Genomic DNA, 25,196 nt, shown 5'->3' with positions numbered 1-25,196 from the left:
CTTTCCCTTCTGCCGGTTTTATGCATTCTTTCAAATGGCCTCATCATTCAATTATTACTGAAAAATTTTCCATCCCGCGTATTTTCCTCCTAATATCCTCCTCCTCCCAGCATCCCTGTGCTAATTTAGAGCCCGGAAAATAACTACATGCTTTAGAAATAACCTCCAGTCCCCAGGAGTGGGCTCTGTGCTGTCTCCTCCAGTCTGTGTATGGAAATCAACAGCCTGCTATCTGCCTCCCCCTACCAAAAAGGCAATGGGACTCCTCCTGAAGCCCCTGGCTTTGTTTGGGGACTAGAGTGAAAATCAGGTCTATTAGTACTCATCCTGGGACCATCCCAGACCAAACAGTGTGTTGCTGGCCCTCATCATAACCCTCCTCTCAGACCCTGACATCGAGACTGTGCTAGCCTCGTGGAGATCCTGCAGCCGACGGGGGAGGGCCGTGGACCACCTCCTTGTGGGTCCTTATCTGAATGTGCCGAAGACTGCGGGTCCTCGTGTGAGAGGGTCCGCCCGTGTGGCCCAGCACCAGGCCCTGCAGGTCCCCCAGGAAGCTGCCTTTCACTGGCTACATCATAGCACGTCCCCTGGTGATGGCTTTAGGGTGTCCACTTGGGGAGGGTCCAGGGCAGCAGTCTGGGAGGAAGCTGTGTTTGCACAGCGTGTTGCCTTAGACCTTAAAAATGTCCGCTGTCCATTTCAAATAATGAGAGGGCTCCTACCTACGCGATGACGGGGGTCTGTAGCACCCCTTTCCCAACTGGAATCCCCTTGGCACCATAATCGATCCCACAGCTGCCCCACCTGCCACCTTGGCCCCGCAGTCCCCAGGGCACGCTCTCAAGGTAGAGGATGGCTGCCAGTGACTTCCTAGAAGGCCTCATGCAGCTCACTCGGAAGCTGGGCCCCTCTTTCTTTACTCTGGTCTTACATGCAACATATATGGCAGAAGTTACAGAGGGTTCCAGAAAGGACTGGTTGGTACTCTTCCTTGAAGTCCAATGTGATACAGGCTTTTCCCTACTGTGACTTGACTGGGTTAAGGGAGGCCCACGTAGCTGGTAAAACATCACTTTTGGGTGCATCTGTGATCCCTTCCAGAACACCCTCACAGATGCACCCAAAGCAGTTCAATCAGTAGACGGGGTAAAGGAGACACCCAGTGTAGGTGGGCATCACCCAATCTGCTGAGGGTCCTCGTAGAGCAAACACGCAGAGGAAGGGAAAATTTGTTCTCTCTGCTTGAGCTGGAAGGTCCTTCTCCTCCTGTCCTTGGACATTGTCACTGCTGGTTCCTGAGCTTTCAGACTCGGAACAGGTCTTACATCCTATGTCCTCCCCATTCTCAGGCCTTGGGACTTGGACTGAATTATATAACCCGCTTTCCTGGTTCTCCAGCTCATGGACAGCAGATCCTGGGGCCTCTGGGCCTCCATAACCACATGAGCCAATTCCCATAATAAATCTCTCTCTCTCTCTGTATATATACACATTTTCTTTTTTGCAAGAGATAGTTTATTAACGCAGGCCGTGCACATCGCATGGGACAAGCCTAAACCAGAAGTAACTAAAGATGGCGGCTCAGAATCCCAGCTTCTGTAGCATCTTCAGCAAAGGACAATGAAGTCATAGAGAAATGATAGGACGAAGGAGGGCAGTTTTAAGCTTCCAAAGTTGGCAAACTGTGTTGGGAAATACACTGAAGGAAGGTGATGGAGTAAGGTTTTCTAAAAAGAGGAATCTATTTCATGCAAGTTCTTTAGAGAAAGATACACTGAAAAGTCGAAAAACAATGACTTTTTGCTGGATACATTATTAGGATGGCTTTTTACTAGGTGAAATGCTGAGAGGAAAACTGACTAATTCAATGGGAATTTATAGAAATATGTCATCCAACTGGTTATGCTGTCTTAGGCAAGATACCCAGCCTCCAAGACTCATTTCCCTAATAGTAAAATGAATGGTGAATTTCTTGCTAAATATTCCACAAACCAGTTTTTATCTTTGGAGCACAAAGATTTTATGAGAATGGGTGCTGTCACCGTCTGAGATCACCAATCATACCCTTCGTGCTTTTCCACTGGAATCTAGAATAGATTGTGTTTTCCCATCGGAATCTGGAATAGGAGATGTATAGAGATATTTTCTGTTGGTTCTTTTTCCCTGGAAAACCCCGACTAAGACAGCTCTTTTAGAGGTCTTCAGACATTTCAGTTAGAATCAGAGGTGTGTATATGGCCAAGCACTGTCATGTCACCACTGTACCCAGAGCTGTGTGTGTGTTTGGTATCGTTCAGCAAGAGAATCCAAATATGTTTTCCTATCTTTCCACTTCCTCGGTTTCTTAGATGTCACCAATTCTTTTCTTATAGCTAACCCACCCCATCACCTCTGCATACATAACATTTTATTCATCACTCCACTCAGCAAAATAATGACTCTCCCTTAGGATGGAGCAGAGGATTGAAAAATGCTTTTATAATTTAACATTTTAATTTCCTGTCACAGTGGAAATAGTGCACTACCCTGTAATTGTCTGTTTCACTTGTGACTTTCCTCCGCCAGACCTGGAGGGCAGACTCTGCATCGTTTATCTCTGGACACCCAATGTCCAACCCAGGCACAGAAGAGGTGCTCAAAACAGTGACTGAAAGAATGAATTAAAAACCCTCACTGAGGGACTTCCCTGGTGGCAGCAGTGGTTAAGAATCCGCCCGCCAATGCAGGGGACACGGGTTCGAGCCCTGACCTAGGAAGATCCCACATGCCTCGGAGCAACTAAGCCCATGCGCCACAATTACTGAGCCTGCGCTCTAGAGCCCGTGAGCTACAACTACTGAGCCCATGTGCCACACCTACTGAGCCCACACGCCACAACTACTGAAGCCCGCATGCCTAGAGCCTGTGCTCCGCAGCAAGAGAAGCCACTGCAACGAGAAGCCCGTGCAACACAATGAAAGAGTAGCCCCTGCTCACCGCAACTAGAGAAAAGCCCGCGCTCAGCAACGAAGACCCAACGCAGCCAAAAATAAATATTAATTAATTAATTAATTTTAATAAAAAGAATAGAAGACTATTTTTTTAAAAAACCCTCACTGATTTCAGAGACGGTTCCAGAGTGTCTCCCGGGGCCCCACCCCTCTCTGTGAGCCACTGTGAGCCAAAGAGATTTGGTTCCTGCCTCCGTGGGGCTTGCGGTCTGGATGGGGCATGCTTACGATCCGTGGTCACTGTCATGTGAAGATGAAGTACAAGGAGCTGTGAGAACTTAGGATGAGGGTGAGGGCTGGAGGAACGCTGATGGCCGATGGATGAGGAAAAATGAGCCCATCGCAATGGAGAGGAAGAGCCTTCCAGACACGGAGAGCTCCGTGTGCCAAGACCCCAGAGCATGGAGCATCTGCGTGTGTCCTGGAGGCTGAGGAGGCCAGGGCGGCTGTGGGAAGGGGACAGGCAAGAGTGTCACAAACTGAGGCCAGACAGACTCTGTGAGACATGCTCCGAGATGTAGGTCTTTGCCCTGAAAGCAAGTGTGACCTCATGGGATGTGCAGCGTTAATGTCAGCGTGAGGTGGTGGGACAGCGGCCAGGGAGGGTGGCGGGAGGGAGAGGGAGGTTGGGACCCCTCCGTGGTCCCACTGCAGGGGTGCTGGGATGACTAATTTTGTGTGTCAATTTGGCTGCCCTGTGGTGCCCAGGAATATGGTCAAACATCATTCTGGATGTTTCTGTGAGAGTGTTTTGGGGTGAGCTTCACATTCATAGCAGTGACCCTGAGTAAAACACAGTGTCTTCCAAATGGGGGTAGGGGTCATCCAACCAGGTGAAGGCCTGACCTCCCCCAAGGAGGAGGGATCCTGCCGCAGACAGCGGTGGCCTTTGGACTTGAACTCAGCTCTTGCCTGATGTTCAGCCTGCTGCCCACCCTGCATAATCTGGACTTGTCAACCTCGTAATCGTGTCAGTCAATTCTTTAAATATATCTCTCTCTCATATGTACACACAGATGCACACGTGCACACACACACACACACACACGTCTTATTGGTTCTGTTTCTCTGGAGAACCCTGACTAATACAGGGGAGAAGATCTGAAATCGTCATTTCGGAGAGTTGAGGAGAGAGATGGGCAGGGGAAGGCAGCACAGGTGCTGCACAGCGTGGAGCGCCAGGTGAGGCAGGTGCCAGGTGAGGCAGGTGCTCACGGTGTTAGATGCTCAGCCACAGGTCTCACGACGCGGCCCACTGGTCTTGCTGGGTGCAGATGAGGAGGGAATGTGGACAGTTTGGTTCACCCAGGGAGTGGGCGCCAGCAGAGAGGGGCTAGGAACAGAGTGGCGGGGCTTTTGGACACTGGTCCATGTGTCCTTGAAGGCATGGATCTGGCCCCTGGGCAGGGAGAAGGATGGACTCGCATGGTGGAGTCTGGCTGAGGCTGGAGAGAAGGCGTGGGGGAGAGGAGGCCGGACAAGAAAGCTGCAGGAGCCAAGGCTGAGGCCATGAGCTGGGGCGCCCCGCCAGGCCATCCTGGAGGGGGCAGGGCTCAGGGAAACGATCATGGAGTGTGTGGTGGTGCTGGTGTGGAGGACGTGGGATCTGGAGACTTGGGGTTAAGAGAGGGAGATGCCAGAGCTCTGCAGGGACCAGCGCCCGGAGTGCCGTGGCTCTTCCCTGCAAAGTGGAGGAGACGGGGATAAAACCGCCCGGCGGGGCTTCCCTGGTGGCGCAGTGGTTGAGAATCTGCCTGCCAATGCAGGGCACACAGGTTCGAGCCCTGGTCTGGGAAGATCCCACATGCCGCGGAGCAACTAGGTCCGTGAGCCACAATTGCTGAGCCTGCGCGTCTGGAGCCTGTGCTCCGCAACAAGAGAGGCCGCGATAGTGAGAGGCCCGCGCACCGCGATGAAGAGTGGCCCCCGCTCGCCGCAACTAGAGAAAGCCCTCGCACAGAAACGAAGACCCAACACAACCAAAAATAAATAAATAAGCCTACACCTTAAAAAAAAAAAAAACCGCCCGGCGGAGGGACAAAGGCGAGGTGCTGGCCCCACAGGAAGTGCCCTCATCCCGAGCAGAGCAGTGAGTGGCCCGTCCTGGGCCTGCCTGCTCCACACCTGGCCCTTCATGTACAGACGGCAGCCCACCCACACATCCTGGGGGGCGGGCAGTGCTGAGGCACTGCGAGAGGCAACCAGCCCAACAAGGCTGCCCGCACAGGGACCGCTACAAACATACCCCTAGAAATACTTCTATGTCAACATCTAAGCCTCCTGGACCTGGTTTTAACTGAGCAGGTACAGATAAGTTGCAGGCCTCTTGGGTGGAACCTCTGTTCTGTAGGATTATCCTAAATATGCCATACAGACTTGGGGCTGCAGACATCCCACAAGACTCAGTATCGCAACCACACAGGGGAAAGTGATACCACTAAAATCAGAGGGTGGGCAGGCAGGCTTTCGGTGGCTTTGGGAACCAAGGGCAGAGATGCCATTCAGGAATGTGGTCGGCATCCTCACCCTATCATGGGGGCGGGGTGGGGGGAAGCCTTGCCAGAGATAAATTGTGCTCAGTCTCTCTGCACATTCCCTTACATGGACCCCACGGCTGCTAAGTGGGAGATCGGGAATTTAACATCCTTCTCGTCTCTGTCTGGATTCCACTTGGCCAGAGGGACCCTTCAGCTGCCCCCTTGGGGATCCAGGGGTGAGAAGAAAGCTGTATAGAGATATGACCATCTGTCTTGCTCTGTGTGGCTGCCCAGTTCAGAAAACGGGAAGGTCCCTTCTAGCAGGGTATGTGTGTGTGTGTGTGTGTGTGTGTGTGTGTGTGTGTGTGTTTATTGTTTCACACTGCCAGTCAATGCTGTGAGTTTTGTCACAAAATATTAGTGTTCACGTATTCTCAGAACCATTTTTATTTCTTCAGCATGGTTAAAGACTTAATCAAGATTAAATGATGATTTTATTTTTCAGGTCCCTAGGTTTCTAGGAAATTGTCTTGCTGGGATTGTTTTTCCTTTAACTCCCTTAGAGACAAAGAAAAGGATCTTCAAGAGAAGATAAGGAAGCATATAAACTCAATAACTGATTGATTTCTTGGGAAGCTTTTATCTCCTTGTCCATTGATAAAGTTTCTTTAGGTAATTTGCTTTACTACGGCTCAGTAAATTAAGCCAGGTACTTGAAGCAAACAAACAAACGAAAAAAGATTTTTAACTCTGTTTTGAATTAGAATTACATCATTATAATAAAACCATAATGATATTCTGGGCTATAGCAAAGAATGAAAGTTGGGAGGGATATAATATCAACACATGACGAAGCGTATTCCATCAGTTGACAATTCCAATTTGTGTAATCTTTTAAAAATTCTATTAATACTGATCAGAAAATACGTCACAATCTTGTGCTGGGTTTGACTTGGCAAAGACAACCATTAAACTACCAAAACATCTTTTTATCATTTATTGTGTCACTTAATCTTCCAAAAGCCTAGATATTATCTTATCAGGAAAGGGGACCGCCTTTGGTCGCAATTTCCACCACTGTCCAGTGCTTTGGGAAAGCGAATGCTGAAATCCTAATTTTGAGGCCACCCTCTTTATGGACTTCATAATGGGATGCCCCCAGCCAGGTCCCATCATCAGGGAGCGGGCACTTGAGTCTTGGAGAACTGAGACCCTCCAAGGAGACCTGCCCATCAGAAGACTCGCTCAGGGACCCAGGAGGAGCCATCTGACCCCCTCTGGGCTGCTGCCTGCTCAGCCACATGATGGGCAACAGGATGCCCCATCCGCCCAGTTCTACAATTCTGAGGATCCCTGCACTGCACGATGGAGTTCTGGGTCCCCTCTATGCCCTTTGCCCTTTCCCCTGCCCTCACCCTGTCAGGGTGGAGCAGCAAACCTGAGCATGGCAGGAGGCATTATGTTTGAGAGATGCTGGTCTGCCCCCAGGATCCAGGATTCGAGGTGGCTGGGGAAAGCTGAAAAGAGATCCAGGGAAGAGGGCTCAGAGCCCCCAAACCCCCGAAAATAATCTGAGGGACAAGTGAGGCAGCGTCCCCAACATCTTCTGGGTTCCAATTAGACTCCTTATCAGCCAGGAAGAAGATCAGTTTCTGCTTGTTTTCCCTAACGGTGGATTATGCCTGCACAACCTTCCAGATATCGGGAGTGGTGGGGGGGAGGGTGGTGTGAAGGTCAGGAAGTAGTCGGACCAATCTCACTAAGCCACCATCAGTTAATTCAAACACACCTCAAATCAAAAGGGTGTTGATTCCCAAACCAATTATACAGGATTTCCAGGGCACAAACTGAGTTCATTAGATACAAAGTATGAATAAGCCATCATTTAATATGGAAATTTAGGCAGGGAACATTACTAATCAGATAACTAGAGCCTCAAGTCAGACTATTAAAGGACCGACGAAGCCACTCTAATTGCTGATCAGAAAAGAGCAGGCAAGGGAAACTAATCAAAGTGACATGCCCGTTCGTGCCTTTCCTTTGGCTCCCAAGGAAATGTGCTCCACGGAGGAGCAGGCCTGCCCTTCCCCACGTGACTCCTGCCACCCCCATGCGTTCCGAGAGTTACAACATGGAGAAGCCACCCCAGGTCCCTTCACAGCGGGTGAGTCACTGAGCACAGCCTGGCTTGCATGACTTTAAGCATAATGAGCATATTAAAAATGACTGCACAATGCACACTATTGTGTATAAAACAGATAAACAACACGCTCTACTGTATAGCACAGGGAACTATATTCATTATCCTGTAATAAACCATAATGGAAAAGAATATGAAAAAGAAGATATATATATGTACAACTGAATCACTTTGCTGTACAGCAGAAATTAACACAACATTGTAAACCAAGTATACGTCAATTAAAAAAAAAAGAGTGCACGACTAATTACAAGAAAACTAAAGAATGTGGTACTTGGATCTACATGAATCTCAGAGGAAGAAGTACCTATATTTATGAAAAGGAAGTACAAAACCTTAATTACGCTAAAGCCTATTTAAATAGAGCATGATGCTTGATAGGGGTTAGGACTTGCCTTTAGTGCTTTGAAGTATCCATGGACCTCAGAAAAGATCTAAGAAAGGGATAAAATACATGGAAACTCCCCCCCACCCCCGTGTAATTAACTAGCTACAGACATTCTTGGGGGAAGGCTGGGGCCAAACTGAGAAGGTGGCAGCTCAGTCTAAGATCTAAAAGTAGAGACACAAAGGCTCAAGGAATAAACGACAAAGAAACAGACTGAGAGGTGAGCTGCCCAAACCCGAGATCACGTCGGAAGCAGAGCACAAAGATAACAGTCACTGCAGAGAACAAGGTGAGGAGGAGAGGCTTTAGGAAAATGGAGCAAAGTGAGGTGGGAAAGAAAGAGTTGTAAAAACTAGAGAAAAAAATGATAGTGATGAAAGACAGGTCAGAGTGGTCCAAGGAAGGCACAGTTACCCTCAAACTAAGAGAACAGAAAAAAAAAATTCAAATGCATAGTTCAAGAAATCTTTTCTGAAATAAAGCAAGATGCAAACTCACAGGCTGAAAGGTGCACTGTGGACCATGGAAATTCGAGAAGGACTGATCAGTGTCAAGACATATCATAGTGAAGTTAATGGACTTGATCATTTAAAAACACCATTGACATAGGACCAAAAACATGTTGCCTTGTATCGGACAGGCTGGGCTAGGTTATGCTGTGGTAACAAACATCCCCCAAGTCTCAGTGGGTTAAGACAACAGAGGTTTATTTCTCATTCATGCCATGTGTCCATTGTGGGTACTTGTGGGTGAGTTATGGGGTCTCTGCCCATGGTAGGGACCCAGGCTGATGGTGCAGCCACCACCTATGATTTGCCAGTTACTGTGCCAGAGGGAAAGAGAGCCCCGGAGAATCTCACACCACAGGTACACACTCGGCCTTGGAAAAGTGATCCATGTATGTTCCACTCACGTGGCTCCAGGCACCCAAAAGGGCACTAGGACTAGGTCTAGGGTAACTTGAAGAGTTAAAAATATTTTTAAACAGCACTGACAACTACCACATACCAAAAAAGGAGAGAGCATTATGCTGATATAAGATCTTTCTCTACAGCAATATTCGATGTCAAAAGAGAATGGCACACCATCTATAAACCCCTAGGAGGTAAATGTGCTCCTCAAAAATTCTATACCAGGGAGGTCATTATGGATAATACCTCCCAGTTCTGCTTAGGATGCAGACAGCTAAAAAGAGCACTTACCCCACCATTACAAAAAAAATAAGACACTGGACACTCTGCAAATTCACATCTTAAGTTGATCCCATCTGACAGCTGAGGTGGCAGGGCAACTAGTTAATCCAAATGCCAAGGAAAGACAGACACCTCTACGGAGAGATAGGAGGACGTGCTTACCTGGGGCCGATGCCATCAGATAAGTTCTAGTGGAAAAGGTGGGCCAGAGCATATAGGGAACTTAGCAGAGAGATGGAAGCTATACGTAAGAATCAAATGGAAATGCTAGAAATGAAAAGCACAGTCACAGAAACCACAGGGTCACCAGAAGACTCGACAGAGTTGAGGAAAGACTTACCATGTGGGGTTGATTTTGGGGAATAAAAGGCTGGTTCACCATTCAAAGAAAGACAAATATCATATGATATTGCTTATAAGTGGAATCTAAAAAAAACGATACAGATAAACTCATATGCAAAAGAGAAATAGACTCACAGACATAGAAAGCAAACTTATGGTTACCAAAAGGGAAGAGGGGGAGGGATAAATTAGGAGTTTGGGATTAACATATACACACTACTCTATATAAAATAGATAACCAACAAGGTCCTACTGTATAGCACAGGGAGCTATACTTAATATCTTGTAATAACCTATAATGGAAAAGAATCTGAAAAAGAATAGATACAGATATATATGTATATATAAGTAAATCACTTTGCTGTACACCTGAAACTAACATAACATTGTAAATCAACTATACTTCAATAAAAAAATAACGTGATTCACCACATTAGCAGAATAAAGAAGACAAAGTATATGAACATCTAAGTAGACGCAGAAGGTACTTTGACAAAACCAACATCCACCATGATAAAAACTCTCAGAAAACTAGGAATAGTAGGCAACTTCCACAACCAGATAGTGGGCATCTATAAAAAACTCAGAGCTAACAACACACGTAATCCCTAGAATCAGGAACAAGGCAAGGATGTACGCTCTCACTACTTCTATCTGACACTGCTGGAGATTCTAGTCAGTGCAATAGGCAAGGAAGAGGAATGAGAGGCAACCAGATGGGAAAAGAAGATGTAATATGGCATCTTTCTGGCAATCAATAGCACAGGATTGTCTCCACAGAAAATCCAAAAGAATCTATAAAAGAGCTACTAGAACTAGTAGGTAAGTTTAGCAAATCACAGGATACAAGCTCAGTAACAAAAATCAAATTTCTATATATAAATGAACAAGAGACAATTTTTAAAAATTTAAGTACCATTAAAAGAGCACCTGTACACATTAAATACTCTAAGCATACATATTATAAAATATGTTATGCTCTATATACTAAAAACTACACAACACTGATGGAAAAAAAGAAACAGTGATGAAATCAAAGAAGACCTAAATAAATGGAGAGCTAAACCATGAATATATCCGTTCTCTCCAAGTTGGTTGTATACATTCAGTGCAATCTCAATCAAAATTCCAGCAGGATTTCTGTAGAAATTGAAAAGTTGATTCCACAATTTATATGGAAATACAAAGGAACTAGGATAACCAAAACAATTTTGGAAAACAAAACCAAAGTTAGAGGACAGCAGTACACGAACTCTTACTTCTAAGAGTCCCTTGTCTTCCTGATCTTGGATGAATCTCAGCTCCCCCCAGAGCCATTGCTCCCTTTCCAGGCCCTCAGCTGGGGGGCAGGGGCAGGCTGGTCACTGCTGCTCTTTTTTTAAATTTAATTTTTTATTTTATACTGGAGTATAGTTGATTTATAATGCTGTGTTCATTTCAGGTGTACAGCAAAGTGCTTCAGTTATACATACACATATATCCATTAGTTTTCAGATTCTTTTCCCATATAGGTTATTACAGAATATTGAGTAGAGTTCCCTGTGCTATACAGTAGGTCCTTGTTGATTATCTATTTTATATATTTTATGATTATTTTATATATATAGTGTATATATGTTAATCCCAAAATCCTAATTTATCCCCCCCATCCCACATTTCCCCTTTGCTAACCATAGGTTTGTTTTCTATGTCTGTGAGTCTGTTTCTGTTTTGTAAAGAAGTTCATTTGTATCATATTTTTAAAGATTCCACATATAAGTGATATCCTATTATATTTGTCTTTCTCTGTCTGACTTACTCCACTCAGTATGATAATCTCTAGGTCTATCCATGTTGCTGCAAATGGCATTATTTCATTCTTTTTTTATGGCTGAGTAATATTCCATTGTATATATGTACCACATCTTCTTTATCATTCATTCATCAATGGACGCTTAGGTTGCTTCCATGTCTTGGCTATTGTAAATAGTGCTGCTATGAACATAGGGGTGCATGTATATTTTCAAATTATGGTTTTCTCCAGATATATGCCCTAGGAGTGGGATTGCTGGGTCATATGGTAGTTCTATTTTTAGTTATTTAAGGAACCTCCGTACTGTTCTCCATAGTGGCTGCACCAATTTACATTCCCACCAGCAGTGTAGGAGGGTTCCCTTTTCTCCACACCCTCTCCAGCACTTATTATGTATAGACTTTTTGGTGATGGCCATTCTGACTGATATGAGGTGATACCTCATTGTAGTTTTGATTTGCATTTCTCTAATGATTAGTGATGTTGAGCATCTTTTCATGTGCTTTTTGGCCACCTGTATGTCTTCTTTGGAGAAATGTGTATTTAGATCTTCTGTCCAGTTTTTGATGGGGTTGTTTGTTTTTTGATATTGAGCTGCATGAGCTGTGTGTATATTTTGGAAATTAATCCCTTGTTGGTCGCTTCGTTTGCAAACTGCTGCTCTTCCCACCTCAGTCATAAATCCTACCTCCTCTTGGCCTCACACCACCAGCGCTACCTCTACTTATGTTTTAGAAACAAATTCATTGAGAAGTTTGGTGCAGTCTTTCTTTTCCTTCAACTCTTACCATTGTCCCAGGCAACGCAAACATCCATGGGGATGAGCCATTCAACGAGGCTCCCAGCTTGGCTGGAACATCTTCAGTGTCCTTCACTCCATTCCATTCAAGCCACCCCATCCCTCATGGCCTTCTCGTCAGGGCACCAGAACAGTGGACGAGGGTGGACAGCAAGCTCCCCCAGGCCCGGCTGCATTCTTGGAGGGAGCGTTGTTGACCCCACACCATCCTCTCTGTTCAAGCCAAGGTCACCTCCTCAGGGGCTGGAGGGGCCGCCTGAGTGCAGGGTTAGGAACTCCAGGCCTTGGGGGAGCAGGCCAGATACCTCCAATCCATCCACCGGGGAGAGGGATGTGGCCTGATCACTTCACAACATCTGCACACCCAGGCAGTCTGCAGCACTGCAAGATGCCCCGGGGCTGTGCCAGCTTCTTCCGGGGGGTAGGGGTTGCACTGTCATTATAATGACCTATTGTCTTGTGACGTTTTTTAAATAGGGAAAGAAACGGTGCCCGGGCTGAGCAGATTACTTAGGAGTAGGCAGAATGGGATCAGAGTGAGCATGGCTGACGCTGGTGGGATGACTCTGAGCATCTCCAGGAGCTATTAAGATAGAAGCCGTGGCCATGCTCAACGTGAGATAGCAAGGAACGCCTTGTAACCAAGAGCATGGGCCCTTGATTGCTGCCTTCTGGCTTCCTCCAACCCCCTGGATCTGTCACTCTGGTGGGCTGCTGGGACCAATGAGCAGGGACCATCCTCCCTGTGAAACAGGGAGGTGCTGGGGGCCTCAGGCGCATCCTCTATCTCTGCAGCCACTGCTCGTTTGCCAGCCAGCTTCCCAGGGCACTGGAGTTCACAGGGAGCTCCCCAGACCTGCTGGTTCACCACTGCCAGCATTTGAAATGACACCCATGGAGGACCAACCACAGGCCCCCGTTCCAGACAGCGACACTGCCCTCCGTTCTCCCAGGTCCCGGGGTGGCTCTCTGGAGCCTCCAGATCCCCACACACTGCATCCCTTACACACTTACGTACTACAGGGCTCCCTGTATACTGTAAATACCATTTTACCACCCACCAAGGGCTGCTTGGACCATAGCTGCAGCTTTCAAAAAATGTTTAGCAGTTTAGTTTCAGGGAAAAGAGAAGAATCGGGTTCATTGTTCATACGCGTTTTTAAGCGGCCAATTTTGATTTTCAGGAGTAGGAAAAACTTGTAGGAAGAAAAAGAAAGAAGTGATATAAACAATTTTCCATGTCATTAAAGAAAAATCAGATGCTGTACATAAGAATAGATTGCCATGGGAGACTATAAAATTTCTTGCTCCAAATATCTTTAAAAAGGCAAAATAAGTACCCATCTGTTCCCTGATGATGTACTAGCAAAAATGTTGGCTCAGCCATAAAAAAGAACAAAATAATGCCATTTGCAGCAACATGGATGGACCTAGAGATTATCATACTAAGTGAAATAAGTCAGAAAGACAAATATCATATGATATCACTTATATGTGGAATCTAAAATATGACACAGATGAACCTATCTACAAAACAGAAACAGACTTACAGGCATAGAGAACAGACTGGTGGTTGCCTAGGGGGAGGGGGGTGGGAGAGGGAAGGATTGGGAGTTTGGGGTTATCAGAGGCTAACCCTAAACTCCCAATCCTTATATATAGGATGGATAAACAACAAGGTCCCACTGTATAGCACAGAGAACTATATCCAATTTCCTGGGATAAACCATAATGGAAAAGAATATAAAAAAAGAATGTATGTATAACTGAGTCACTTTGCTGTACAGCAGTAATTAACACAACATTGTAAATCAACTATACTTCAATTAGAAAAATGTTGGAGGGACTTCCCTGGTGGCACAGTGGTCGAGCATCCGCCTGCCAGTGCAGGGGACACAGGTTCGAGCCCTGGTCCGGGAAGATCCCAGATGCCGCGGAGCAACTAAGCCCGTGCGCCACAACTACTGAGCCTGCGCTCTAGAGCCCATGCACCACAGCTACTGAGCCCGCGAGCCACAACTACTGAAGCCCGTGCGCCTAGAGCCCGAGCTCCGCAACATGAGAAGCCACCACAGTGAGAAGCTCACGCACCGCAACAAAGAGTAGCCCCCACTCGCAGCAACTAGAGAAAGCCCCGTGTGCAGCAACAAAGACCCAGCGCAGCCGAAAATAAATAAATTTCTTAAAAAATGTTGGAAAAGCAGTAGCACGCATCACATCCACATCTGCAACAACCTCTTTCAACCATTCAGCCCTCCTTCACAGATGTGGGAGTCAGAGAGTGAAATGGTGGAAATGGAAAACCCAGAAAGTGAAACCTTTAAAGTGGAAATCTCTAATGGTTTAAAACGCTCTCTGGAAAGATACTCCCTGTTGCATGTGACCCAGCTGGATGAACTAAGAACTGAAAGGAACGCAGTTAATAAAACCTTCCTACGAGATGTCGAGACGTCGCAAGGATGGGATGGGAGGCGGAAGCAGCGGAGCCTGGGTCACCTTCAAGGTCAGCCGCACGGTGTTGCAGTCCTCCTGCAGCGGGTTCAGCTTCAGCGTCTCTCCGAGGTTGCTGCAGCCCGACGACTGATGCTGCATCTCACAGCAGACACACACCTCGACGCTGTCGAACTTAATCTAGACAGGGGTACACAGAGCTCACGGTTAAAACCGGGCACGTGCTTGAGCTACACACACGCTTAAGAACACAATGTGACAAGCATCCCATCTCGTTTTCTTTAAATAATAAAGCCAAGATGATTTTTTTTAATAGACAAAAGACATCAGAAACACTATTAGGAATTATTTAAAATTTCTATTTTAAAAGCAGTTAATAAAAAAATAAATTTGAAGAAACCTAAGCTATAAAGTTACAGAAAATTACATGAAGTTGAGCATAGAGACATTATCACATGTCTGTGATAACACACATTCTGTTCCCACGGTCAGCAGCTCCTGTCTCCCTTCATGGCTTAGCAAACTCCTACTCATCCGTCAAGACCCAACTCCAGCGCCATCCCTGAGGCCTTGTCTGGTTTCCCTCTCGGGAGCTGCTTGCTTCTCCCCTGCTGGAGACTCACTTTTTCAGCAGCAGTGACTCGTGTCTGTGTGCCCCCAAGGGCAGCTGCCACATCTTAACCATTACAATGTTCACAATGCCCAGGAGGTGTGGGCCTTCAATAAGGGCTGAATGAATAAAAACACCTGGGAAAATTAAAAACTATGGAAAGAAAAAATGCAGTTCAAGTGTTTTTAAAAGCCTGGACCCCAGGAGGAGAGCCACAGAGCACACCTGAGCCTGACCTGCAGCTTGAAGTGGACCTGCCCTGGCCTGGCTGCAGAAATAAGAGAGGAATCACTGCACTGCACACACACGCAGTTGTCCCCACCCATCTCCAGTCTTGGTCGGGCTGTCACACACGCACCCAACTGTTCATAGCCTCGGGCTTCTGGAAAAGTGAACTAAAAGAGGGACAGCCATAGGTCAAGGGCATCATCCATGGCCAAATTTTCATCTATTTTAAACCTCTAGATAGTTTATCCTTTACCTATTTTATGCCTCATCTTTGTTCTTTTCATTCAGTCTTCTTAAATAATTTATGATTTATGTACCTGAATCACTACACGTTTGAGTGAGTGGGGGGGACCTCGTGTGTCCAGGATTGCTCGTTAGCGATTCTCCAAATCTGCGCGTGGGCCTCGGGGGCAGGGCTGGAGGCAGGGGGAGGAGGGCGGTGTCCGCACAAACCACTGTCCCCCGCCACTGCCGCCCACCTACGGCAGGAGGTGCTGCGAAAGCTGCCTTTAGAGATGCTCACGCTTTTAGAGATGTCTCCAGGCTCCAGGGCTGAAGCCCGGCTAAAGCAGCCATAACAACACCCCCATACAACACTCCGGGAGATGGTGCAGGCCACACCTGACCCCACACCCAACCCGGGAGGTCCACAGGGCCCGCTGCCCACCAGTGTCAGGGCCGCTGTTGGTAGAGAGGCATGGGCCAGACCAAGAGGAACGGCCGTGGCTCTCTGGCCACTGAAATCTCCACGGTCATGTCATTGGCAACGTTTATTTCTGGTCCCAAGAAACTGGAAAAGAAGGGTTATGATTCTCGAGGCCAAGTTTTAAAAGGTAACGAGGGAAAAGGTAAAACTGTTAAAAGGTAAAACAAAGGTTAAAAAAAAAAGGTAAAAGTTCACCCCAAGTGCCCCTGCCCATTGGGGGTTCCGAGGTCCCCAGCCTTGGGTGCCGGGTGGACCCTGGCCGTCAGAGCTGGGCATGTGCTCAGGGAGAGGGCCACTCTGCCTCGGAGCACCCTGGACCTGAGGGGGATGGGAGGGGAGCAGGGGCGGCACCACCCAGAAGGGAGGCTGGAGGGAGGCTGGTGGTGGACAGGCTCCCTCCTGGTCAAACTCTGCCCAGGCTCCCCTGAGCCCTCTTCCCCACAAGGCCTCAACCGTGGCCTATAAAGGCCTGAACACACAAACATGCTCTAACAGCTCAAGGTGACATCCTTACAGGACTTGATTCCCCCCAAAATGCCTGCCTGAGAAAGCCCAAGGCCGCCAGGAGAACTGGCTGCTTTTTCCAGCCTCAGGAGAGGGCCCCTGTCCCAGCCTCTGTGGGAGGGAAGCCTGTCTTCGGTGACTGCCAGCAGCTGGCACAGACAGCAGGCATCTTCGCATGGACCCTGCTAACCCGTTGTGATTTTCCACTTCCTGACTCTACTGAGGCCCCACTCTCCCCCACCCCCACTCCCTCATCCTTCCTTTAACACGCCTGGTCACCTCTGTGCAAACTGAAGTCAAGTTCAAGCACACACTCAACTCTCCTCCCAACTGCCACATTCTACTTCTAATGAAAACCTGTCCTCACCACTTTGAGGTACAGTTCTGTTCATCTTTGACAAGGCCCAGCTCTGGGGAGCTGAGGCTACCGATTCCCCCCTGAGGCAGCCCGGGGCAGGGGCCTCTTCTTGGCCTTCTCCCGAGGTGTCTTACACACCCGCCCTCAGCCCACTGTTTAAGGCACTGAGATTTACAACAAGAGTGAACGGGAAACAAAATTGCTGAAATCTGAAAATCCCTGTATGGAACTTTATTTCTGGTCCTCTTGCAAATAAATATTTGAAAATATTTATTCCGGAATTGGAGGCCTAACTATGTAAAATTTCTAGGGGTTGATTTATCTCTTGTCTGAAGCAGGAGTAAGACAGTATGGGGAGGGGCTGGCTATGGGGACAGAGATGGTATTGGAGTGACAGGGAACCATGGGCTCCCAGTAGCCTGCAGAGCCTGGGGACAGCTGTGAGATGGATGAGAACATTTCAGAGGCCAGGTTGTGTGCACAACTTTCACTCCCTCCTGTATAACATCAGCATGCTCTATACAGGCAGTGATGTGGTTTCCAGTACCCACATGTTTACCCAAACTACCTTTGCCTGAACAACAGAGAGATGGAGGCAGAAAACCATACAAACAGATGGAGAGATATACCCTGTTCTTGGATTGGAAGAATCAACATTGTGAAAATGACTATACTACCCAAGACAATCTACAGATTCAATGCAATCCCTGTAAATTACCAATGGCATTTTTCACAGAACTAGAACAAAAAAAGTTTTTAATTTGTATGGAAACACAAATGACCCCAAATAGCAAGAACAATCTTGAGAAAGAAAAACGGATGTGGAAGAATCAGGCTCCCTGACTTCAGACTATACTACAAAGCTACAGTCATCAAAACAGTATGGTACTGGCACAAAAGCAGGAATACAAATCAATGAAATAGGATAGAAAGCCCAGAAATAAACCCACGCACCTATGGTCAATTAATCTACGACAAAGGAGGCAAGAATATACAATGGAGAAAAGACAGTCTCTTCCATAAGTGGTGCTGGGAAAACTGGACAGCTACATGTAAAAGAATGAAATTAGAACACTCTCTAACACCATACACAAAAATAAACTCAAAATGGATTAAAGACCTAAATGTAAAATCAGATACTATAAACCTCCTAGAGGAAAACATAGGCAGAACACTCTTTGACATAAATCATAGCAATATTTTTTGGATCCATCTCCTAGAGTAATGGAAATAAAAACAAAAATAAACAAATAGGACCTAATTAAATATATATGCTCTTTAAAGCATTTTTATCATGGATTATTAAATGAATACATGAAGGTCCAAACAATAAAACTGTGAGAAGGTAAGATAAGAGAATATCCTCATGACCCTGGGATAGGGAAACACTTCTTAAACATGGCTCAAAATGTGTTAAGAATGAACAAATGACTCATGTGTTTGACTATTTGTAATTAAAATTTTTTCATCAAACAATACCCATAAGAGAGTAAAAATAGGAGGAGATTTTGCATCACATGTAAGTGACAGATGACTTATATCCAAAACAAACAAAAAGCTCTGTCTTAAATATTCAGAAAAAGACAAACAACCCCTATGAAACATGCCATATTGAGCCCCACCACAATAGTACTCTGAGAAACAGAAATCAAAATAAAGTGAGATGTCATTACATCCCCATCAGAATCGCTAAAACTGAAGAATAATGACAATAGACAATACCAAGTGAGGATAAGGATGTGAAGCAACAGGAACGCATACACTTCTGTGGGGTGTGAATTGAGACAGCAATGTTGGAAAACAGTTTGGCATTAGCTACTTAAGTTAAAGATTGCGCCTCAATCTAACATAATACCCAACAGATATTTCCATCCTAGGACTATATCCAACAGATATGCATGCAATGGTTACAAAAAACGTGTACTGGAAAGTTCATAGCAACATTACCTAAAACAGTTTCACACAGGAAAGAGCTCAATGTCCATCAAAAGCAGAATGGACGAATAAACTGTTTTATATTCATACCATGCAATATTATAAAGCAATGAACATGAATACAGCAATATGCCACATGAGTATACCGCACAGCATGTTGAGCACAGGAAGCCAGATACAAAAGAAATACTTCTACTGAGATGAAGTTCAACAAACCAGACAAAATTAAACTATAGTGTTCAGAGATGCATGCATAGCTGGCACAATTGTTTAAAAAATTAAAGATGTGAATAGCATAAAGATTAGCATAGTGATTATCTTTGGAGGGGTGGAGAGGCAGTGAACTGGGAGTACATAAGGAGGGCTTTGGGATGCTGGGGATGCTTTATTTCTAGACTTCAGTGGAGGTCACATGGTTATTGAACTCTTGATAAATTGCTAAGCTACATATTTTTGTTTTGTGCACTTTCCTATATGTGTTTTGTATTTCTCAATAGAAAAAGTTAAAAATGGATGGGCTTGCTTGAAAGTAAATGAAATGTAAAACTTAAATTAGGAAAAGAATGAAAACAAAATAATAGAAAACAGAAAAAAAGAAATTTAACAAACGTAAAAAGTGAAACTAATGGAATAGAAATAAGGGTATTAGGACGAATAAAGCCTAATGATGATTCTTGAACAGACCAAAAAATAATAATAATAATGCAAATCCTTGGTAGGATTGATTTTTTAAAAAGAAAGCCAAAGTAAACAACAATAGGAATGAGAAAGGAGATTTAACTGTAAATATAGTAGAGATTAAAAGAATATGGGTAGGGCTTCCCTGGTGGCGCAGTGGTTGAGAATCTGCCTGCTAATGCAGGGGACACGGGTTCGAGCCCTGGTCTGGGAAGATCCCACATGCCACGGAGCAGCTGGGCCCGTGAGCCACAGCTGCTGAGCCTGCGCGTCTGGAGCCTGTGCCCCGCAACGGGAGGGGCCGCGATAGTGAAAGGCCCGCGCACCGCGATGAAGAGCGGTCCTCGCACTGCGATGAAGAGTGGCCCCCACTTGCCGCAACTAGAGAAAGCCCTCGCACAGAAACGAAGACCCAACACAGCCAAAAATAAATAAATAAATAAATTAAGTAGCTATAAAAAAAAATTAAAAAAAAAAAAAAAAAAAAAAGAATATGGGTAGCTCTACAGCCATAAATTTGAAAATCTAGAGGACATGGATAATTTCCTAGCAAAATAAAACTATGATACTGAGTCCATAAGATGCAGTAAACCTAAAGATCAATAACCATAAGAGATTGGAAAGTCCAATATGGCATTTCAGGCTGAGTTCACTCTGACCTTTAATGAAAAGATAAATCCTACGTTTTAAAACAATTTTAGACCAAGAGACAAGGAAGAAAACACCACAGTTACCTTATAAAGCTAGCATAACCTTACCAGCAATTCTGAAAAGGAAAAACAAAAGCTCCCCACCCTCACTAACAAACCAAAAGGCCAATTTCTCCTTTCAATTAAAAAAAAAAAAAACCCACAAATATTCTAAGCAAAAAACTGGCTAATTGAATCCAATGCTATATTTTTTTTTTTTTTTTTTTTATTCACACACACACACACTGTATTTTATTTTTACAAGACATAAATAGACTGACACCAAGCATTGTACATGGATGACCACAACAAAAGCAACAGTGATTGCAATTACCAAACATGAAACACACTCATACTATGTCATAATATTGACATTCAGTCCAGTAATCCTCCACTGTAACAGCTCCTTTACTTTGCAGTGAAAATTGATTTGTATATTCTTTGCCTCTGAGTCCTTGTGGGATTTTTTTTTTTTTAAATTCAGACAGAAAGTCACAAAAATTATACTCATCCTCATCAGTTCACTCAGTCCCATGTAATTAATTTTTTTTTCATCTTGATCTTTTGTTAGCACTTTTATGAGTTCATCAGTTTTCATTAGAGTTCTGAAAATGCTTATTCATTCAGTTCAGCAGTACAGTCAGTTACCAGAAACCTGTACTTGTCAGAGTCTTTTCCATGAATTTCTTGAAGATGAAACCCTTTTATAGGAACATATTTGCAAAATCATCAGAGTACAACCCAGAACTGTCTGTAAATGACAAAAGACTTAAAAATGACCACGGTTAAAGATTTGATGAAAGTTCATAATAATGCAGTTGACAAGAAAATTAGTTATTTCTGAGATATACATTTTAAAGTAATAACTAGGATTATTACTTATAACATTATACCAGAACATATAAGATTTTTAGAAATTTCATGTAATGTCTGAAACATTTATATTAACATATTTCCATACATATTTCCATACAAATACAAATATAAGATTTTTAGAAATTTCATGTAATGTCTGAAACATTTATATTAACATATTTCCATACAAATAACCAATGAAAGTTTAGTATTAGTTGTTTTGTTTGTTTTTTTTATACTGCAGGTTCTTATTAGGCATCAGTTTCATACACATCAGTGTATACATGTCAATCCCAATTGCCCAATCCAGCACACCACCATCCCCACCTCACCGCAGTTTTCCCCCCTTGGTGTCCATATGACCCTTCTCTACATTTGTGTCTCAACTTCTGCCCTGCAAACTGGCTCATCTGTACCATTTTTCTAGGTTCCGCATACATGCATTAATATACGATATTTGTTTTTCTCTTTCTGACTTACTTCACTCTGTATGACAGTCTCTAGATCCATCCATGTCTCAACAAATGACTCAATTTCGTTCCTTTTTATGGCTGAGTAATATTCCATTGTATATATGTACCACAACTTCTTTATCCATTCGTCTGTTGATGGGCATTTAGGTTGCTTCCATGACCTGGCTATTGTAAATAGTGCTGCAATGAACATTTGGGTGCATGTGTCTTTTTGAATTACGGTTTTCTCTGGGTATATGCCCAGTAGTGGGATTGCTGGGTCATATGGTAATTCTATTTTTAGTTTTTTAAGGAACCTCCATACTGTTCTCCATAGTGGCTGTATCAATTTACATTCCCACCAACAGTGCAAGAGGGTTCCCTTTTCTCCACACCCTCTCCAGCATTTGTTGTTTGTAGATTTTCTGATGATGCCCATTCTAACAGGAGTGAGGTGATACCTCATTGTAGTTTTGATTTGCATTTCTCTAATAATTAGTGATGTTGAGCATCTTTTCATGTGCTTCGTGGCCATCTGTATGTCTTCTTTGGAGAAATGTCTATTTAGGTCTTCTGCCCATTTTTGGATTGGGGTGTTTGTTTCTTTGATATTGAGCTGAATGAGCTGTTTATATATTTTGGAGATTAATCCTTTGTCCGTTGATTCATTTGCAAATATTTTCTCCCATTCTGAGGGTTGTCTTTTCGTCTTGTTTATGGTTTCCTTTGCTGTGCAAAAGCTTTGAAGTTTCATTAGGTCCCATTTGTTTATTTTTGTTTTTATTTCCATTACTCTAGGAGGTGGATCAAAAAAGATCTTGCTGTGATTTATGTCAAAGAGTGTTCTTCCTATGTTTTCCTCTAAGAGTTTTATAGTGTCCAGTCTTATATTTAGGTCTCTAATCCATTTTGAGTTTATTTTTGTGTATGGTGTTAGGGAGTATTCTAATTTCATTCTTTTACATGTAGCTGTCCAGTTTTCCCAGCACCACTTATTGAAGAGACTGTCTTTTCTCCATTGTATATCTTTGCCTCCTTTGTCATAGATTAGTTGACCATAGGTGCGTGGGTTAATCTCTGGGCTTCTATCTTGTTCCATTGATCTATGGTTCTGTTTTTGTGCCAGTACCATACTGTCTTGATTACTGTAGCTTTGTAGTATAGTCTGAAGTCAGGGAGTCTGATTCCTCCAGCTCCATTTTTTTCCCTCAAGACTGCTTTGGCTATTCGGGGTCTTTTGTGTCTCCATACAAATTTTAAGATGATTTGTTCTAGCTCCGTAAAAAATGCCATTGGTAATTTGATAGGGATTGCATTGAATCTGTAGATTGCTTTGGGTAGTATACTCATTTTCACAATGTTGATTCTTCCAATCCAAGAACATGGTATATCTCTCCATCTGTTGGTATCATCTTTAATTTCTTTCATCAGTGTCTTATAGTTTTCTGCATACAGGTCTTTCGTCTCCCTAGGTAGGTTTATTCCTAGGTATTTTATTCTTTTTGTTGCAATGGTAAATGGGAGTGTTTCCATAATTTCTCTTTCAGATTTTTCATCATTAGTGTATAGGAATGCAAGAGATTTCTGTGCATTAATTTTGTATCCTGCAACTTTACCATATTCATTAATCAGCTCTAGCAGTGTTCTGGTGGCAGTTTTAGGATTCTCTATGTATAGTATCATGTCATCCGCAAACAGTGACAGTTTTACTTCTTCTTTTCCAATTTGTATTCCTTTTATTTCTTTTTCTTCTCTGATTGCCGTGGCTAGGACTTCCAGAACTATGTTGAATAATAGTGGTGAGAGTGGACATCCTTGTCTCGTTCCTGATCTTAGAGGAAATGCTTTCAGTTTTTCACCATTGAGAATGATGTTTGCTGTGGGTTTGTCATATATGGCCTTTATTATGTTGAGGTAGGTTCCCTCTATGCCCACTTTCTGGAGAGTTTTTATCAGAAATGGGTGTTGAATTTTGTCAAAAGCTTTTTTCTGCATCTATTGAGATGATCATATGGTTTTTATTCTTCAATTTGTTAATATGGTGTATCACAATGATTGATTTGCGTATATTGAAGAATCCTTGCATCCCTGGGATAAATCCCACTTGATCGTGGTGTATGATCCTTTTAATGTGTTGCTGGATTCTGTTTGCTAGTATTTGTTGAGGATTTTTGCATCTATATTCATCAGTGATATTGGTCTGTAATTTTCTTTTTTGTAGTGTCTTTGTCTGGTTTTGGTATCAGGGTGATGGTGGCCTCATAGAATGAGTTTGGGAGTGTTCCTTCCTCTGCAATTTTTTGGAAGAGTTTGAGAAGGATGGGTGTTAGCTCTTCTCTAAATGTTTGATAGAATTCACCTGTGAAGCCATCTGGTCCTGGACTTTTGTTTGTTGGAAGATTTTTAATCACAGTTTCAATTTCATTACTTGTGATTGGTCTGTTCATATTTTCTGTTTCTTCCTGATTCAGTCTGGGAAGGTTATACCTTTCTAAGAATTTGTCCATTTCTTCCAGGTTGTCCATTTTATTGGCATAAAGTTGCTTGTAGTAGTCTCTTAGGATGCTTTGTATTTCTGTGGTGTCTGTTGTAACTTCTCCTTTTTCATTTCTGATTTTATTGATTTGAGTCCTCTCCCTCTTTTTCTTGATGAGTCTGGCTAATGGCTTATCAATTTTGTTTATCTTCTCAAAGAACCAACTTTTAGTTTTATTGATCTTTGCTATTGTTTTCTTTGTTTCTATTTCATTTATTTCTGCTCTGATCTTTATGATTTCTTTCCTTCTGCTAACTTTGGGTTTTGTTTGTTCTTCTTTCTCTAGTTTCTTTAGGTGTAAGGTTAGATTGTTTACTTGAGATTTTTCTTGTTTCTTTAGGTAGGCTTGTATAGCTATAAACTTCCCTCTTAGAACCGCTTTTGCTGCATCCCATAGGTTTTGGGTCGTCGTGTTTTCATTGTCATTTGTCTCTAGGTATTTTTTGATTTCCTCTTTGATTTCTTCAGTGATCTCTTGGTTATTAGTAACGTATTGTTTAGCCTCCATGTGTTTGTCCTTTTTACGTTTTTTTCCCTGTAATTCATTTCTAATCTCATAGCGTTGTGGTCAGAAAAGATGCTTGATATGATTTCAATTTTCTTAAATTTACTGAGGCTTGATTTGTGACCCAAGATGTGATCTATCCTGGAGAATGTTCCGTGCGCACTTGAGAAGAACGTGTAATCTGCTGTTTTTGGATGGAATGTCCTATATATATCAATTAAATCTATCTGGTCTATTGTGTCATTTAAAGCTTCTGTTTCCTTATTTATTTTCATTTTGGATGATCTGTCCATTGGTGTAAGTGAGGTGTTAAAGTCCCCCACTATTATTGTGTTACTGTCGATTTCCTCTTTCATAGCTGTTAGCAGTTGCCTCATGTATTGAGGTGCTCCTATGTTGGGTGCATATATATTTATAATTGTTATATCTTCTTCTTGGATTGATCCCTGGATCATTATGTAGTGTCCTTCCTTGTCTCTTGTAACATTCTTTATTTTAAAGTCTA

General features: G+C 43.8%; 1 protein-coding gene across 7 annotated transcripts in view; it reads right to left on the bottom strand.

Annotated features, from left to right (window-relative positions):
• Window positions 1-25,196, bottom strand: part of FAM189A1 (family with sequence similarity 189 member A1) — a 401,999-nt gene that overhangs the window by 53,768 nt on the left and 323,035 nt on the right. For 6 of the 7 annotated variants that reach the window (XM_036843433.1, XM_036843435.1, XM_036843437.1 and 3 more), the window contains one exon: window positions 14,681-14,815. The exons of the other annotated variant lie outside the window; for it this stretch is intronic. In XM_036843433.1, the coding sequence (XP_036699328.1) occupies window positions 14,681-14,815 (135 nt within the window). The remainder of the gene's footprint in view (window positions 1-14,680; window positions 14,816-25,196) is intronic. 7 annotated transcript variants of the gene reach the window in all.

The sequence above is a fragment of the Balaenoptera musculus genome, chromosome 2 (assembly GCF_009873245.2).
Source record: "Balaenoptera musculus isolate JJ_BM4_2016_0621 chromosome 2, mBalMus1.pri.v3, whole genome shotgun sequence".
Lineage (NCBI taxonomy): Eukaryota > Metazoa > Chordata > Mammalia > Artiodactyla > Balaenopteridae > Balaenoptera > Balaenoptera musculus.
This window is presented reverse-complemented; position numbering and strand designations above follow the sequence as displayed.